Source organism: Watersipora subatra, chromosome 2, assembly GCF_963576615.1.
Source record: "Watersipora subatra chromosome 2, tzWatSuba1.1, whole genome shotgun sequence".
Lineage (NCBI taxonomy): Eukaryota > Metazoa > Bryozoa > Gymnolaemata > Cheilostomatida > Watersiporidae > Watersipora > Watersipora subatra.
The window spans coordinates 11,873,800-11,891,066 of NC_088709.1; the positions used below are offsets into that span (position 1 = coordinate 11,873,800).

Consider the following 17,267-nt stretch of genomic DNA (forward strand, 5'->3'; position numbering starts at 1 on the left):
TAAGTCATCTTAACCGCATCACAAGTCATCTTAACCGCATCACAAGTCATCCTAACCGCATCACAAGTCATCTTAACCACATCACAAGTCATCTTAACCGCATCACAAGTCATCTTAACCGCATCACAAGTCACCTTAACCGCATCACAAGTCATTTCAACCGCATCACAAGTCATCTTAACCGCATCACAAGTCATTTCAACCACATCACAAGTCATCTTAACCGCATCTTAAGTCATTTTAACCGCATCACAAGTCACCTTAACCGCATCACAAGTCATCTTAACCGCATCTTAAGTCATCTTAACCGCATCACAAGTCACCTTAACCACATCACAAGTCATCTTAACCGCATCACAATCATCCTAACCGCATCACAAGTCATCTTAACCACACCACAAGTCACCTTAACCGCATCACAAGTCATCTTAACTACATCACAAGTCACCTTAACCGCATCACAAGTCACCTTAACCGCATCACAAGTCATCTTAACCGCATCACAATTCATCTTAACTGCATCACAAGTCATATTAACCGCATCACAAGTCATCTCAACCGCATCACAAGTCATCTTAACCGCATCACAAGTAATCTTAACCACAATCACTCCACAATCAATCAGGGCATTTTTCCCTTTTGTTTTTGCATAAAGTATTTTTAAAATATTAGAAAAACAATGAGAAAACCTTTTATTTTGTATTTAATTAAAATTAAAGTTCCATTGGCTACGGAGATATATCTGTATAATGAGTTTTTAATTTAGCAACTTCTACTTTTCACAAGTCGAGTCAATGACTAGAAGAGCACACAACTCCATTTCTGTAAAGAAGCAAATTGTTAATAGTCAGTGTTTTATGACAATGCATGTTAGTTTATCTAAACCCCCAGAGTAGTTGTTCTTGTTCTAGTGATACCGAGAATTGCCTCCACTTGCTATTCTAGTTATTTGAAAAGTAATATTGGGTTAGTATTCTCATCAATAAGACCTCTAAGGAAATAAAGGATTGTCAGTTTTGATTACCTCTCTCTCGATGGATCGTCTGGTCCAACGTAGTCATAAAGATTCTCACCATCTTCGAGGTACTCAGTTTCTACACTGTTTGCTGGAATATTAATGGCTGAAAGCGGTTTCGTCTTTATTTTTGTTGCAGAAGTATGGCTTGTCTTCTCTGCTCGGTCATTCTTCTTTATGTGTCTAGTTTTATTATCATAGACTTCGTGGTTAGCTTTTGCTTGGTTAGTGTATCTTAGCAGCTCTGCATTCTATCGATTGTTAACTTGGACAATCTCGGAATATTCAAGTGTTGTTCCTAAACTAGGGCTTTTTGGGACTTTGTGAGAATTCGGGCTAACGTTTTTTTGTGGTTCATGCTCGTGGCTTGTAAAACCTAAAAAAGAAGGCAATTGTATCAGACTTTATCAGAACTGTCCAAGATGTAAAATGACTTATATAGCAATTCTTCATTTCAATTTTACCTTCATCGTGTGTCTTGACCTGAATGTTTACTTCTATTAAGACAATTTTAGAAACATACTCCTAGTTCAGAGCAATAACTAACTATTGATCTATCTTGTCTGGATGTGTTAAGATTTGCAAGATTGTGTTGTATTCAATACACTCATGTTTAACCAAATTATATAATAGCTGAATATTTACCTTTAGAGGGCTGTTGAGCCTGTGCAGTTCCCTGATTAGCAGCACCTTGCCTGAAAACAAGCAGGTAGAACAATATAGCTTACAGTTGTCATGCAAGGAACTAAGGCCCTTTTTACATTGATAATTGCAGTAAAATTTAGCAATAAACTTAAATGTGTTAAAGGGTGGGGACAACTTCTTGTTGTTCCTATTGTAGTTACGCTGTAGTTTTAGGAATGTATAATAAACGTGATTAGTAAGGATATGTAATATTGTGGCTACATTCACACTAATTTTTAAAAAATAATGACTTCAAAAACTTGCTCAGTCAGACAGTTCAGTCAGTTAACCTTTATGTACAATTACTGAAGAAATTATTACTTTTTGAAAAAGCTATAAAGCTCTTGTAAAGCTAATTAATTTAAACATACTCACATTCTCATATCAGCCATAACTTACCAGTTTTAGCCTTCAGCCTCCTATATGCTATATTTACCACTATACATACCACTATATGCTATATTTACCACTATACATACCACTATATGCTATATTTACCACTATACATACCACTATATGCTATATTTACCACTATACATACCACTATATGGCTATATTTACCACTATACATACCACTATATGCTAATATTTACAGCTACTCCTTAGATGTTATTACATTGCAAATTATCACATTCAGATTAACAATAAACTTACAGAAAATTTTGGCAGATTTTATCAACAAGATTCAGCATTTTTTTATCATTTGCGATTGTTTTTGATTTTTGAGGTGATCTGACTGCCAAAATGTTTCAAGATTAAAACTGGTAAAACTATTGTGGTTAAAATGCTCAGAGCAAGAAGATCTATAGTTGCAAAGAGACTGACGGAATAAAGATATATAAGCCAAAGGTTACAACTTAAATGCAATATCCGGTATCAACTATAGCGATGATAGCTGCTAGTGATGTCACTTCGCACACATGATTTTTCTGATTGTTTCAACTTTGATTAACTTTGTCAATTTTAATCTTGACAAACATTTTAATTTTCAAACCCGCTAAACCAAATTTGAACAAAAGGTAATTAAATAATTACGATTATTTTTGACCAAAAGGTTATTTTATTCAGTCTTCTCTGTACTACTCCGCAGTATAATCAATAATTATTCTGCATCCTAACTTATACTGCGGTCAAAAACTTCAGCACTTACTTGTTCGGTCTGTCTGGTCCAACATAACAACAACTATCTCTTTCATTCTTAAGTCTTTCAAGCAAGTCAGTGGTTGTCAATGGAGCTTGGTGTTGTTGAATTCTGTAGCGCATTACTGCAGAACAACCAGCAGAGTTACCTGTGCTCAGATTGTGATTTTTATTATCTAGGCTTTAGCTATAATTGTCATAAAGCTGTCTATCTGTAGCTCTCTTCTGTTTACTTTGCGCTTCTCTCGACGCTTTCTGGTCAACAATGAAGGTATTTTCCATTTCCAATGCTTTATATGGATGCTCGAGTGAGCCTCTTTCTGGTGGCTAATAGATTCCTTGTTCTCTTTTAGCAGAGCCTTGCAGCTCGACGTCTTTAGCTGAAGTTATAACATACAGTACATTATCTTTTTTCCACAAAAAGTATATGTAAGTCAATTGTAGATAGCATTTAGTCAAATATTTGATGGTGAATCTAGTATCAGCTTCCACGCTAGGAAGTAATGAGTGGGTGTTACAATAGCCTTTGGTCCTAGTGTTACCATAGAATGAGTTGAAGTTAATTAAAGATAGATATAAACTTATTCTCACATCAGTTCTAGACTGCCACTATGTTTCCATTGTACGAATGATGCAGATTTGGAGTTGTGCACACTTTGTTTTAATGACATTCGCATGTTGTGGAGTAACATGAGCCCTTTGTTAAAAATATAAAATTATGTATGCCAGAGGTCAAAGGGCAAATTCAAAACTGCTCAAATCGAGTTCAGATCGACTGGTGTAGAAAATCTTCAAATTGAAACCGCTTGTGCTGCATTTTCCTGCGCATTATTCGCAAGTGTCCTTTCCATTTCTTGCAACCAGAAAGCAAATATTAAAAATTTGAGAATAGCAAAATTTGGGAGTAGCTTTCGGTTTTTGGCCGTTTACATCTTACAGATAATTCAAACTTTTACATTAACTGTGCCATGTAAACATGGTGCCCAACTTCCTCCAAGATAACCCGCGGTCATAAACAATATAAGGTCAACCAAACAGAAGTCTTTGTACCAACACTGCCAACTGCTCGGTTAACTTGAAAATGTTAGACCCGTATTCTAACCCTTTGATCAGACAGAAGGTTTGAGTTGAAACGATAGCTTATTCAGGTAAATGGGAAGTTTAGACCGCAACCATTGCTTACTCATCAAAACAGAAGACTGAACTACATCAACAACGCCCACAGCTGTAATCCTAATAAATTGTACACTGAGTCATTTTATGGATATCCACGGGGTAAATGTCGCTGGTAAGTATAAATAATGAATAGTTTTTAGTGACAGATACTTTACCATTCGTATGGGCTTGTTTTAGCATTTCCTGGTATGCATGATCAAGCTGTCTACAAAATAATGCACAGATGCAAAGCCATCAAATAACACAAATTCCTAAATGGTCTTTTAGGCTGTCACTAAACACATCCCCATCTATTAATTAAAAATCTTTCTTACTCTCTGTAATCTATATATATATTTTTTAAATTTGACTTCTGTTGTTGTTGATTGTTTGGATATCTGTCAAACTGCTAAAACAATTAATATATTGAAATTAAAATTTCACATCATTTTGGACTCAAACTCACGAAGAATGCAACACCAAGTTGTAAATTGACACTCTCTGCCACTGAGCTATTCAAGATATTTGATCAAATGAACTATCATCTATGGTATAGCTTTTGCACACGCTAAATAACGTATTATTTGAGCATTGTGCCTACGTGTTACAATGCCCCTGTTGTAAAACATTTTTTGCCCAACTCTAAGAAACGCGATGCTTTTTTATTATTTTTGTTAGAGCACACCTTTTTTGCGACACGATATCAACAAAAATGTTTCTCGAAATTAAAATTTGGCGGGTTGTGGACAGATTATATACCAAATGAAGAGATATACGTTGCTCGCCATGGCATTTTCAGCTGTATCCATTATGGTAAAAAGGATTCGCAATCGGGTAAATGAAAACATTTTAGGTAAAAGTTAGAAGTTTACTAAAATACATACTCAAACCTTTTTCAAGTATGTGTTTGGTGAACTAAATTCACTTAAACTAGATTCAGCATTTATGTTACGCGTCTGTCTCGAAGGTAAGAAATCTCCACATAGTACATGGTAATCTTATATCATCTTGCAGATCACAACCACAAAATATACTAAAGTAATTGTATTTACCTAAAGTTACTAGGATTAACATATTATTTTGTAACTGTTTTTAATGATGATGATTTTTACCAGGAGGCGATTGCATTAGATAATAACTATGGATTTCTATACCACTTTATGTACATCTATAGCCTACGATATCCTCGCATGGCAACACTGGCATGCAAATTTGCGTGCCAATTTTTGCATGCCAATGCTGAAACGAACTTCAATCACATAATTGTATACCAAATAATTTTTTGCTGTAATCGTGGCAAAACAAACTATACTTAGCTATTACTGGCTAATGATTTCACAGTTACATTTAAACACCTTTCCATATTTATTTTTCCTCGTAATTTTTTTCAACGAAACACTTCCTTCAAGTTATGAAGTTTGAAACTTACAGTTGATTGAAAAAGTTTGAAAACTTTTATTATTTTTTTTTCTCAAAGCATTTGAACTGCACAAAAAATACGTTTCTCATGATATGAAGTTTAAAAGTTACAATAGTAAATGTTTTACATGTTAAATAAAAATAAACGTTCTGTCCAGAGACCTTTTCGTTTTCCGGGCAGCGCCGGGTAATAAAAACTAGTCCCTTACATAAAATTACATAGTTTAACGAGTTTCTTCATATTTAAAGCATAAAGACGTTATGAGATTTGTTGCTGTTTCCATGTTAAATTCATAACAAGGTATTATGGCGACATTGAGTCATATCTAGGTAGGCAAATGTCATGCATAAATGTGTACACAAATGGAAAAACAAAATTGGCACATTCATTGGTTAACTCTACTGCTTCTGAAACCAAATTTTTGTTTGTAAATACAGAACCATAAACCCTAGCCACTTGAGAATAGATTTTGCAACTGACGATAGCCTTAAAGATCTGGTAAAATTGCGTTTGGTAGATGTTATGTTAGAAAAAGTACAGATATTTTTTATCATTTAAGATTTTGTTTGTTGTTTTAGGTAATTTGACTGCCAGGATGTTTCAAGATTAAAGTCGACAAACTTGCTCGCAGTTAAAATGATCAAAAGAAAAGAAGCGTTCTCAGACTACTACCGAAATGATGCCAAGACTTGACTCCTTATGACACCGTACTACCAGTACCTTTAGAGGTACTTAAAAAAGCTTTGTTACAAAAGACCAGCTTGTATAGGTACTCAAATGTTGTCACAATGCTTATCAAACATCCTTGTCTGATAACATCTGCCTGGAATGCCATGGCACAACAAGAGAGCACTTGCTGGTGTGTTTATTGTTACATGGTTACAGTGACAATGCGACTTATTTCTGTAAGTCACATCGTCACAGGCCTTTAAGCATGGCATGTGAAAGGAAAAGTTGAAAGGAAAGCTTTCCTAGCACATTTTGCTACCTCACTCACTCATTAAAAAGATGCAGCAATAAATAGCCACCTCTCAAAGAGAAGAAAACATTTCGATGCTTAAGTTTATATGCCAGCATTGTCGATGACGGAGTGCGATTTTAACTCATAGACACAGCTGAGCCTGTAGTAGTCAGTGCTACAGTATTACTATAGATGGTCCGACGGTCCGACGGTCAGACGGTCTAACGGTCCGACGGTCCGACGGTCCGACGGTCAGACGGTCTAACGGTCCGACGGTCCGACGGTCCGACGGTCCGACGGTCCGACGGTCCGACGGTCCGACGGTCCGACGGTCCGACGGTCCGACGGTCCGACGGTCCGACGGTCCGACGGTCCGACGGTCCGACGGTCCGACGGTCCGACGGTCCGACGGTCCGACGGTCCGACGGTCCGACGGTCCGACGGTCCGACGGTCCGACGGTCCGACGGTCCGACGGTCCGACGGTCCGACGGTCCGACGGTCCGACGGTCCGACGGTCCGACGGTCCGACGGTCCGACGGTCCGACGGTCCGACGGTCCGACGGTCCGACGGTCCGACGGTCCGACGGTCCGACGGTCCGACGGTCAGACGGTCAGACGGTCAGACGGTCAGACGGTCAGACGGTCAGACGGTCAGACGGTCAGACGGTCAGACGGTCAGACGGTCAGACGGTCAGACGGTCAGACGGTCAGACGGTCAGACGGTCAGACGGTCAGACGGTCAGACGGTCAGACGGTCAGACGGTCAGACGGTCAGACGGTCAGACGGTCAGACGGTCAGACGGTCAGACGGTCAGACGGTCAGACGGTCAGACGGTCAGACGGTCAGACGGTCAGACGGTCAGACGGTCAGACGGTCAGACGGTCAGACGGTCAGACGGTCAGACGGTCAGACGGTCAGACGGTCAGACGGTCAGACGGTCAGACGATCAGACGGTCAGACGGTCAGACGGTCAGACGGTCAGACGGTCAGACGGTCAGACGGTCAGACGGTCAGACGGTCAGACGGTCAGACGGTCAGACGGTCAGACGGTCAGACGGTCAGACGGTCAGACGGTCAGACGGTCAGACGGTCAGACGGTCAGACGGTCAGACGGTCAGACGGTCCGACGGTCCGACGGTCCGACGGTCCGACGGTCCGACGGTCCGACGGTCCGACGGTCCGACGGTCCGACGGTCCGACGGTCCGACGGTCCGACGGTCCGACGGTCCGACGGTCCGACGGTCAGACGGTCCGACGGTCCGACGGTCCGACGGTCAGACGGTCAGACGGTCAGACGGTCAGACGGTCAGACGGTCAGACGGTCAGACGGTCAGACGGTCAGACGGTCAGACGGTCAGACGGTCAGACGGTCAGACGGTCAGACGGTCAGACGGTCAGACGGTCAGACGGTCAGACGGTCAGACGGTCAGACGGTCAGACGGTCAGACGGTCAGACGGTCAGACGGTCAGACGGTCAGACGGTCAGACGGTCAGACGGTCAGACGATCAGACGGTCAAACGGTCAGACGGTCAGACGGTCAGACGATCAGACGGTCAGACGGTCAGACGGTCAGACGGTCAGACGGTCAGACGGTCAGACGGTCAGACGGTCAGACGGTCAGACGGTCAGACGGTCAGACGATCAGACGGTCAGACGGACAGTCGGACATTCAGACATACAAACAGACAGACGGTCAGACGGTCAGACGATCAGACGGTCAGACGGACAGTCGGACATTCAGACATACAAACAGACAGACAGACATTCGGTCATTCAGACATATGAACAGACAGACAGACATTCGGACATTCAGACATATGAACAGACAGACAGACAGATAGATGGATAGACACAAACTTTATTATTACTGGCCAATGCCATTAAAAGAAAACTAGACGCTGAGACAACAATAAATTGAAAGTAAAATAAAAAAAGAATGGTACAGTAAATTATGTGTATTGATAGAAGAAACTCTTTAATGGAGAAAGAAAACTCTTAAAACTTTTAAACTCAGCCTTACGGCTGAGTGAGTCCTATAAAGTGAGCTGGCAAAGTGTTGGAGTCTGGTATAAGGTGTAGTGGTTTTTTCTGTAGAAGTAGAATGTAATGAATGGTTAGGCATATTGGAGATGCAAAGTGAGTGTTTTTGACCGCAAATATCTAATAACATTAATCAGCATTAAGGATAAAATGAGGAACCAAAGTGGCGTCTAGAGCCTGGTTCCCACATCGAATATGAGACCCTGGCGGTAATCTCACGCAGCAAAGCACCTGCCGCGCTAGGCTCGGCAGCTTCCGTTTACATAAGGCTGCATTGCAAATAATCGCATAAAAATGTTCGCTCTCCATGCCGTTTCGAAAAGGCTGACCAACACCTTTTCAGTGTAATTCGGGAAGGTCTCACCTGCAGCTCTTTGCAAAAGTTGAACACCACTGAACTCTTGCGTTGACCATCGGCAATAACCAGCGGTATTCAGCGTATAGGTTCACATTTCACTGCTGATAGCCCTGTAGTGCTGTCGCCAGCGCTTGCGTATTATATTGGAACCAGGCTATCCTATGAAGTGCTTCTTACGGATGCAATGTAGTTAGTCCGACTTCCAGTTTGAATTGCTGCAGTCTACCACCAAAGCCATCCACTGCTCAGGAGTCCAGAAGCCTTTTAAACATTCCACATTGTATATATTAAGACTTGTACGCTCTGCTGGTCTTGAGTGAGCTATAGCTGGAGGGCACGCATCAGGCTCTAGTTTCTCTAAAATTAATATATTATTTTTGTATTAAATGAGATAAGGGGTAAAGCATTTCACAATCTGAATATCAAAATGAAATGACATTGTTTAACTTTACTACTGAGTGTTTCTGAAAATACAAAATGTTAAAATACAGTTTTTGCTGCCTGAGTTGGTTAAGAAGCTGTAAAAACTTGGTCAGCATGTCCAAAGTTAGCATGCCCAATGTAAGTGACTTCAAATCAAGAAATGATTGAACTATTTACATTTTGATATCTCCGTTTTTTTCAAACAAACGTCCAAGGAATCTTATATCACTTTTGGTTCACAAGTACCATCAACTACTAGCGTACGTAATAATTTATTAATAAAATTTTAATTTAGTTTTTAGAAACAAACTTTAGTTTAAGTAAGCTACTATTATGCATTTCTATTGTCTTCAAATGCTTTTCAAAAAGTTTTGATTTTTTGCATAAAAAATACTTACTAATACATGCTACAATAGATAACCTCCAGTCACCAAAACAATTAATGATTGGCTCTGTTGTGTTCATATCTGTCCAATAACCTTCCTGGCACTTGGTATTGTACAAATAACTCTGAGTTGTCTCCTCTGTTGGGTGAGCATAAGCCAGCTTTAGCGGCCAGTCTCTGTACAGAACTGCATAAACAAGAACAACTCTATTAAAACTAAAGTAACAGCTCTATGTATTTGCTAGCACAACGATAAAGCTTTAATTATGTTCAAAAGCTGTTCCAGTAGTAGTACAAAAAAGTTATGGCCTTTTAAACAGTATGCTCGCAAAACATCACTATTTTTTCTGGATTTTTAGCTCTCGTGCAGCCCCAGTTACTTTTTAGTCAATAAATAAGCTGAGCATTAAGTGGGTACAAACCTTGGGCTTAATTTATAAAATTGCCAAAAATTCACTGAATTAAAAGAGAAAACAATTACATACTAAAAATACAAATAATTCGTTGATATATTAACAACTCAGAAAAATTACTTTGTTGTGTCTAAAATGTCTCTTCTGATATAATTGCAAGGAAATATGTTTTTAGTATATCAAATTGCCATTTTTTAAATCATAATAACAGAAACATTTAGCAAAGTGTTGGTAATTAAAAATAAGGCAATGTCACTCAAACAAACAACAGTTTCAGATTTGCAAAAAACTGCTGTTGGCTCGAGTTGAAGGGCTGAGAGGTGTTAGGTTTGTGTTGCCTTACCATCATACTGCAAAAGGAAGCCGGCAGATGTACTAACTCTTATTTTTGTAACAAACTCAAATGAAATGGCTTCAGTCAGAGGCAGCAGGTCAATAGTGATGCCGGTCTTATCACCGCAATACCATGCGGTATCATCTCTCCAATAACCTAGCAACCCAACAATTCTCAAATAGTCTTCACAGAGTTCACCATCGTAGGTTGACAAATTAAAATAGAGAAAGGTCAGCCAAATAGTATTCAAGCTAAATAGTCTAACTATAGTCAAAGTTTTGCTCTGGTTGTCTCTATAATGATTTAATATATTTTGTCCTTCATCAAAGTTGCTGTGGCTGACAATGTATCCTCCAGTACCGGGTTCTATCTCTTCTTCACTTCCCAAGATATATGCCACTGAAATTATATGAATTATTTTAGTATGACTTGTAGAGACTCAAATGGATGTATGTTTCTAAACCCATTACCTTTATCCCATTGTTTATGCCAAGTTTACTTGTGTTTGTAGCTTGCAGTGTTTGTAGCGTGACAATTGAATCCAGATTGTTTGCTGTAATTCGCTGTAATAAAATATTTTGTCATATTAGAACATTTAAACATCAGAATTCACTCATGATGTCAATTTTATGGTTTTCACAGACATAGTACACATTCATATGTCAAAGGTTTGTATTTTTAGCAAATATAAGAATTTATAAAATTTATGAGAAGCCCTGCATATCGTATGTCAAAAATTAATTCAGCCGCTAGAACAATCTTTTGGGGCACTCTGGCAAACAAATGTTTATTCATTACTCAAAATTTTTACGCTAAAAGCCAGACACTGTTTGGCTTTATATAGAAGCACTCACTAAAGGAATTAACAAATTTGCAAGAAAGCCAGCATAGACTTGCATAGGATCAGCACTTTTAATTACAGCAGGAAATATATATATATATATTATTTATATATTATATATATATATAAATTGTTTCCTCCCCCCCTGGCTAACCCGTATGGGTGGTAATTTTTGCTCTAACTCGGGTCACCTACCAGAGACCTGGGAGTTTGAGCACTCGCCTCAAGATCTGAGCTGTTCCCAGTAGTGTACTTTTCTGCGACTCACCTGTGTTGATTGGGGTTGGTATTTAGGCAAGCCACATTTTATGCGCCGGTGTTATTGCGCCCAGTGCCCCTATGACTACTGGGATTACAGTTGTTCTTACATTCCAGCATTTTTCAATCTCTTCTCCAAGAGGGAGATATTTCTCTACCTTTCCGCTGCTGGCTATATATATTTATATATAATATTATATATATATATATATATATATATATATATATATATATATATATATATATATATATATATATATATATATATATATATATATATATACTCATGCTACAGACAGTACTGTTTCGGCTATTGAAGCCTCATCAGTGCAGCTCAGAGCTTAGGCAAGGGACACAAATCCCATTACCAATGAGAGTTGACTTCCTGCCACGAAACAACTAAGTTGCCTCGCAGACTTTAAGAAAGTCAATGTGCTGGCACCAGAGTGCTCAAATCACAAAAGTGATGAGCTTTGCACATATATATAGTGATGAGCTTTGCATATATATATATATATATATATATATATATATATATATATATATATATATATATATATATATATATATATATATATATATATATATATAAGGGTGCAACTACTTGGGCATTTTGCTAAGCAACATCAACCACGAAGCCGAGGTACGTCACAAAGCTATTACCGAATACAAGAAACGTCTTCGGCAAGTCCTACGGAGCCAGCTCAATGCCAGGAATCAAGTCATGGCAATAAATAACTACGCACTGCCAGTAATAAGATATCCAGCAGGCATAATAAAGTGGACTGAGGAAGCCATCAAGGAAACCGATATAGCAACTCTTAAACTGCTGACCATGCATAGAGCACCCCATCCAAAATCTGGTACTACTAGATTGTATCTCGATAAGAATTATGGTGGTAGGGGACTCAAAAGTGTACAGCAGACAGTGAAAGATGAAGAACAAAACATCAAAGCCTATGCAAGGTCCATGACCACTTCAGATGAGTTGCTAGATGAATTTCAATCGGCTGCTCTGACGACAGAGCTTTGCCCTGATGATAAGGAAATTGACTGGCACATGAAACCTTTTCATGATGCTTACCACCAACAAATATCTAAGGTTGGCGATCTTCACCACACATATATGTGGCTGAACAAAGGAAACCTAACGGTCAATACAGAATCGCTAATTATGGCAGCCCACGAGCAAGTGCTCTCAACAAGGCAACTTCAAACAAAAATCTATCACACTAGAGATGATCCTAGATGCAGACTGTGCAAATATGCACCGGAGACCGTCCAACACATCATCAGTCGATGCAAGCAGCTAGCAGGAAATGCATACACTGAGCGGCATAAGAATGTCGCAGGTGTTGTGGATAGAAGTCTATGTGATGAATATGGCCTTAATAAACCACAACACTGGTGGGAAGCTCCAGGTAAGGTCAACGAAAATGATCTCGCTAAGATCCTCTGGGACTTCTACATCCGGACTGACAAGCATGTCCTAGCAAACCAACCAGATATAGTGGTGGTAGACAAGGAGAACAAGAGGGCTACTATAATAGATATAGCAGTACCCAATGACTCCAATATAGCCAGCAAAGAAAAAGAAAAGGTAGAGAAATATCTTCCTCTTGGAGAAGAAATTAAAAAATGCTGGAATGTAAGAACAACTGTAATCCCAGTAGTCATTGGGGCACTGGGCGCAATAACACCGGCGCATAAAATGTGGCTTGCCCAAATACCAACAACAATCAACTCAAGTGAGTTGCAGAAAAGTGCGCTATTGGGAACAACTAAGATCTTGAGGCGAGTGTCAAACTCCCAGGTCTCTGGTAGGAGACCCGAGTTACAGCAGAATTTACCACCCATACGGGGTATCCGGGGTGAGGAAACAATTTATATATATATATATATATATATATATATATATATATATATATATATATATATATATAATGTATATATATACATATATATTAAATTATAAATTAAAATGTATATAATAATTTTCATTTCAAATAGAAATGTTTTTTAATTTATGCCAAATTTTTAAATAGTCAGTAGAAAGTATGGCTAAACACTTGCTAGCAGTACACTTTAGAGCTTTTTGCTTCTGAACACAAACATGCTTAGTCATCGGTGAGAAAAGACATGCTTGGGTGCCCTTCTGTGTTACACAAGCTCCTTTTTGCTTGACTACGTAACTCACCGATTGCAATGTTGATAATAGATATACATCTCACTCCAGTGTTACTCCAACTTCCCTATTGGGAATATTGACTTTATTCACTTGTCATAAGCGAAATAGTGACTTAAATAGTTTGGAAAGTCTTGTTCAGAAGCGATGCATACCATCTGATGATTTAGGATTAAGCTTAATTGGGAGATAATCAGATGTCTTCATCTGTCCGTCTGTCCCATGTTGACCTGGGATAATCAGATAATCAGATGATAATCAGATAATCAGATGTGTTTATGCAGCAAAAAGTTTAGCACTTATTTACAAAGTTAATTCAAGAACTAAATATAATAATATTTACTATAACAATAGCTCATATGTTCATCTGTCCCAGGCTGAACTGGGACAGACGGACAGATGAAGACATCTGATTATCTCCCAATTAAGCTTAAACCTAAGACATAAGATGGTATGCATCGCTTCTGAACAAGACTTGCCAGACTATTTAAGTCACTATTTTGCTTATGACTAGTGAGTTCATAATATAATACAACATAATATTCCCAATAGGTAAGTTGGGGTAACACTGGAGTGAGATGAATATATATTATCAACATTGCAACCACTAAATTGCGCAGTCAAGCAGAAAGGAGCTTGTGTAACGCAGAAGGGCACCCAAGCATGTCTTTTCTCACCGATGACTAAGCATGTTTGTGTTCAGAAGCAAAAAGCTCTTGAGTGTACTGCTAGCAAGTGTTTAGCCATACTTTCTACTGACTGTTTGCAAATTTGGCATAAATTAAAAAACATTTCTATTTGAAATGAAAATTATTATATATATATTAGTTATATATCTGGTAGGTCAGGAAAAAATTGCACTTTACAGGAGTTGAATTTCTAACTTTGATATTGGTGAGCCAACACTGTTAGAGGTCAATGGTGTTGATTTGGCAGGCAAATTGATACAACTGCATCAATCAACCACCTTCTCATATTACGGAATAATTGTGACATACTTATTACACCTAATGATCTCTCAATTGCACCATAGACAGTCATTAAGACAGAGGGCTATTGAGAGACACAGGGTGAGTGACAGACTTATTCAACTGATTAGATTGGAGTGAGTGACATACAGCCAAGGAGATCAGCATTCAAGTTGTTAACCAACTAGGACTGTTGAAAGTTTTATACATAATGATGATGAAAGCAACTGAGACATAAGAAATACAGTCTCAATTACTTTGAACGAGTCATTTTCAAATGTGTGTAAATTAATGAAATAACTTGTTTACAGCTTTTCAACTGAGGAAATAGAAAATATTTGTGCTACTCCATGACATAAAAATTCATTAACATACAGAAAAGTAGGTCTCAATTACATTTACGTTAGTAAGGGTGTAGAGCCAAGCTTGTTAAGGACTCATGCTTGTACGTGTCAAGTGCATCTTTATTGATTTTGGCACCACCTTGGGTAGCTGCCTAAGATTGTTATAGACAAAAGGCTTTTGAAGTCACTTTATTTGTTTTTGTCAAAGTTAAGGAGCTCTAGGTAATGCTACCTAATAACGATTCAGTACTTGAATCTGCAGAAGTTTATGTGATAATTTTGTATGTTTCTATTATATTCAACGCAACTGGTATAAAAACAGAGTATGGAATATTTTTTTATTTTTTTGTTATAAATCTTTTTTTATTACTCTAGCACTGCTATAGCCAAGACTATCAGCTCAAATTCTCTCACCATTAGGCACCCAATGAATCATCAACTACATCTCAAATGCTTAGTTTGTCATCGGAATCTTTTATAAATAGAAGGTTTGAATGACTGATGTTGCTGAAGGACACCTCAATACTTAGTGGCCACTGAAGAGTAGTTTTTCTGTTGATGCTTTAGAGCACCAATTTTGAGGAGAACCAATACGGTGACACGTTAATCGCTATGGAAACTGGGAATGCTTTCTCATGTTTTCCTTACTGCACTTCATAATACATCATAATACTAGTCCCATTGCTTGAATAACTGCCTAATGTGTTGTTTTGTAGGTTATTTTAAAGAATTTTTTTCATGTCAACTTTTTCCTGGAGATTATGGGTTATATCATTCATAATGACTTTCTAAAATACAACTACTGCCCTCCTCATGAACATGGTTAACCAATTAGCATGAGCAATATAAACATGCTCTAAAAAGTGCCAACATACAAGCCTTATTGAATATAACATCAATATCATTATTTGACTACCACCTATTCAGCCTACCAAATGTTGCCAAACATTGATGAGCAAAGCCAACTCTTTCAATATATATTACCTGTGTCTATCATAAGTCTGCAATGCTTGCTTCACTAAGGTATTGAAGTTCTGTTAGTTTGCAAAAATATATTAAAGCACATCAATTATATCAGTACTGTTTTAGCTAATTCAGGTTCTTCAATATCTTGGCTTTCCAATGAGCCATTGTTTGACATGGTGAGACAGACATTGGTTGGTGTTTATAGGATTCTCTCAGAGCTCTACCACAGAAATGTTCAAAGGTATAGGCTCGCAAATTATGATGTCACAGTTTTCCTATTCGGTGTTGTGTGCTCTTACCGCTTATTTATCAGCTATGATAACGACCCTAGTGGCAGGCATAGTTAGGATAACTCCAGAAAGCCATTGAAAATGAAAAAGGAATCAGCGTCATTAGCTCCCCATGTACAAATTATTTTTATGATAAGTAGCTCAGATTCCATGCACCATTCTATGCTTTCCGGTGTTATTATGCACTAGCCCTCATTTTTATTGTGATGTTGACAAGCACGACTGAGGCTAATTAATTTCAAACATTGCATGATATCGCGAGAGTGCAATTTACATATAGTCTTAGGGCTACGCCCCTGCAGGTCGCAGTTTTATCGATGTGATTTTATTACCTTTATCAACAACAGTATATTTATTGAAGCATAATCATATTTAAAAAGCAACATGGAAAGCGATATGAATTCTCCAGATAATAATACTACTACAACAGCAAGTAATTCCACAACTTATGGTTCTAAAGGCAGCAAGCAGAGGCAGCCATGCTGCGCTGCAAATTGTGAAGCTTTAGATCATCTGCAATTCCATCATATAAAATGGTGTGATAATAATTACTATAAATGTTTAAAATGAATAAAAGGATGAAAACAGCGAACTCTGTCAATCACCCAAAATCTATTAACTCAGAACATGCGTTTGTATTGGTTGGGCGTTAGCAGGATACCTTTGGTATTGTTGATTATCTACAATCCTAGTTTATTATTAGCGCTCTCTGGGTTTGAGAGCACAAACTGTCACAGAAAAGCGCAGCCTCGATAGCAGCGAAAGGGATCGGCGACCTAAGGCTAAATGCTAATTATGACATCACATTGTGGGAGCCACAACCAAGTGTTTTTTATTGCAGGACATAATTTTGACATCCTGTTTTTCATAGTTCTATTATTCTTTGTGTATTGAATATAGGCTCATTCGAAAGCAAAGATTCAGAAGTACTGAAATACATGATAAAAGTAATGATATAATTGATGTGCTTTAAGGAACTTATGACGCCTAAAAAGTGGCTGTGTTGATAATCAACACAAATAATACATACAAAGAAATAAGCACCTAACACAGCAACTGTTTGAAATAACGTAAGTTCAACATT

General features: G+C 38.3%; 2 protein-coding genes across 2 annotated transcripts; both read left to right on the forward strand.

The window, feature by feature from the left end:
* The first annotated feature begins 4,099 nt into the window (after positions 1–4,099).
* On the forward strand, positions 4,100–8,227 carry LOC137387943 (S-antigen protein-like). Its single transcript, XM_068074460.1, has 3 exons — positions 4,100–4,127; positions 6,568–7,034; positions 7,808–8,227. The coding sequence occupies exons 1-3, from the start codon at positions 4,100–4,102 to the stop codon at positions 8,225–8,227; spliced, it is 915 nt and encodes a 304-aa protein (XP_067930561.1).
* Positions 8,228–12,154: 3,927 nt separating this feature from the next.
* Positions 12,155–15,754, forward strand: LOC137387944 (uncharacterized). Its single transcript, XM_068074461.1, has 2 exons — positions 12,155–12,946; positions 15,644–15,754. The coding sequence occupies exons 1-2, from the start codon at positions 12,155–12,157 to the stop codon at positions 15,752–15,754; spliced, it is 903 nt and encodes a 300-aa protein (XP_067930562.1).
* The last annotated feature ends 1,513 nt before the right edge of the window (positions 15,755–17,267 follow it).

Coding starts and splice junctions, on each gene's coding strand:
- LOC137387943 (XM_068074460.1), top strand. CDS start 4,100: ATGGATATCCACGGGGTAAATGTCGCTG. Junction 4,128..6,567: donor CCACGGGGTAAATGTCGCTG/GTAAGTATAAAT, acceptor GTATTACTATAG/ATGGTCCGACGGTCCGACGG. Junction 7,035..7,807: donor GACGGTCAGACGGTCAGACG/GTCAGACGGTCA, acceptor TCAGACGGTCAG/ACGGTCAGACGGTCAGACGG.
- LOC137387944 (XM_068074461.1), top strand. CDS start 12,155: ATGGCAATAAATAACTACGCACTGCCAGTAATAAGATATCCAGCAGGC. Junction 12,947..15,643: donor ACCAACCAGATATAGTGGTG/GTAGACAAGGAG, acceptor GTTGTTTTGTAG/GTTATTTTAAAGAATTTTTT.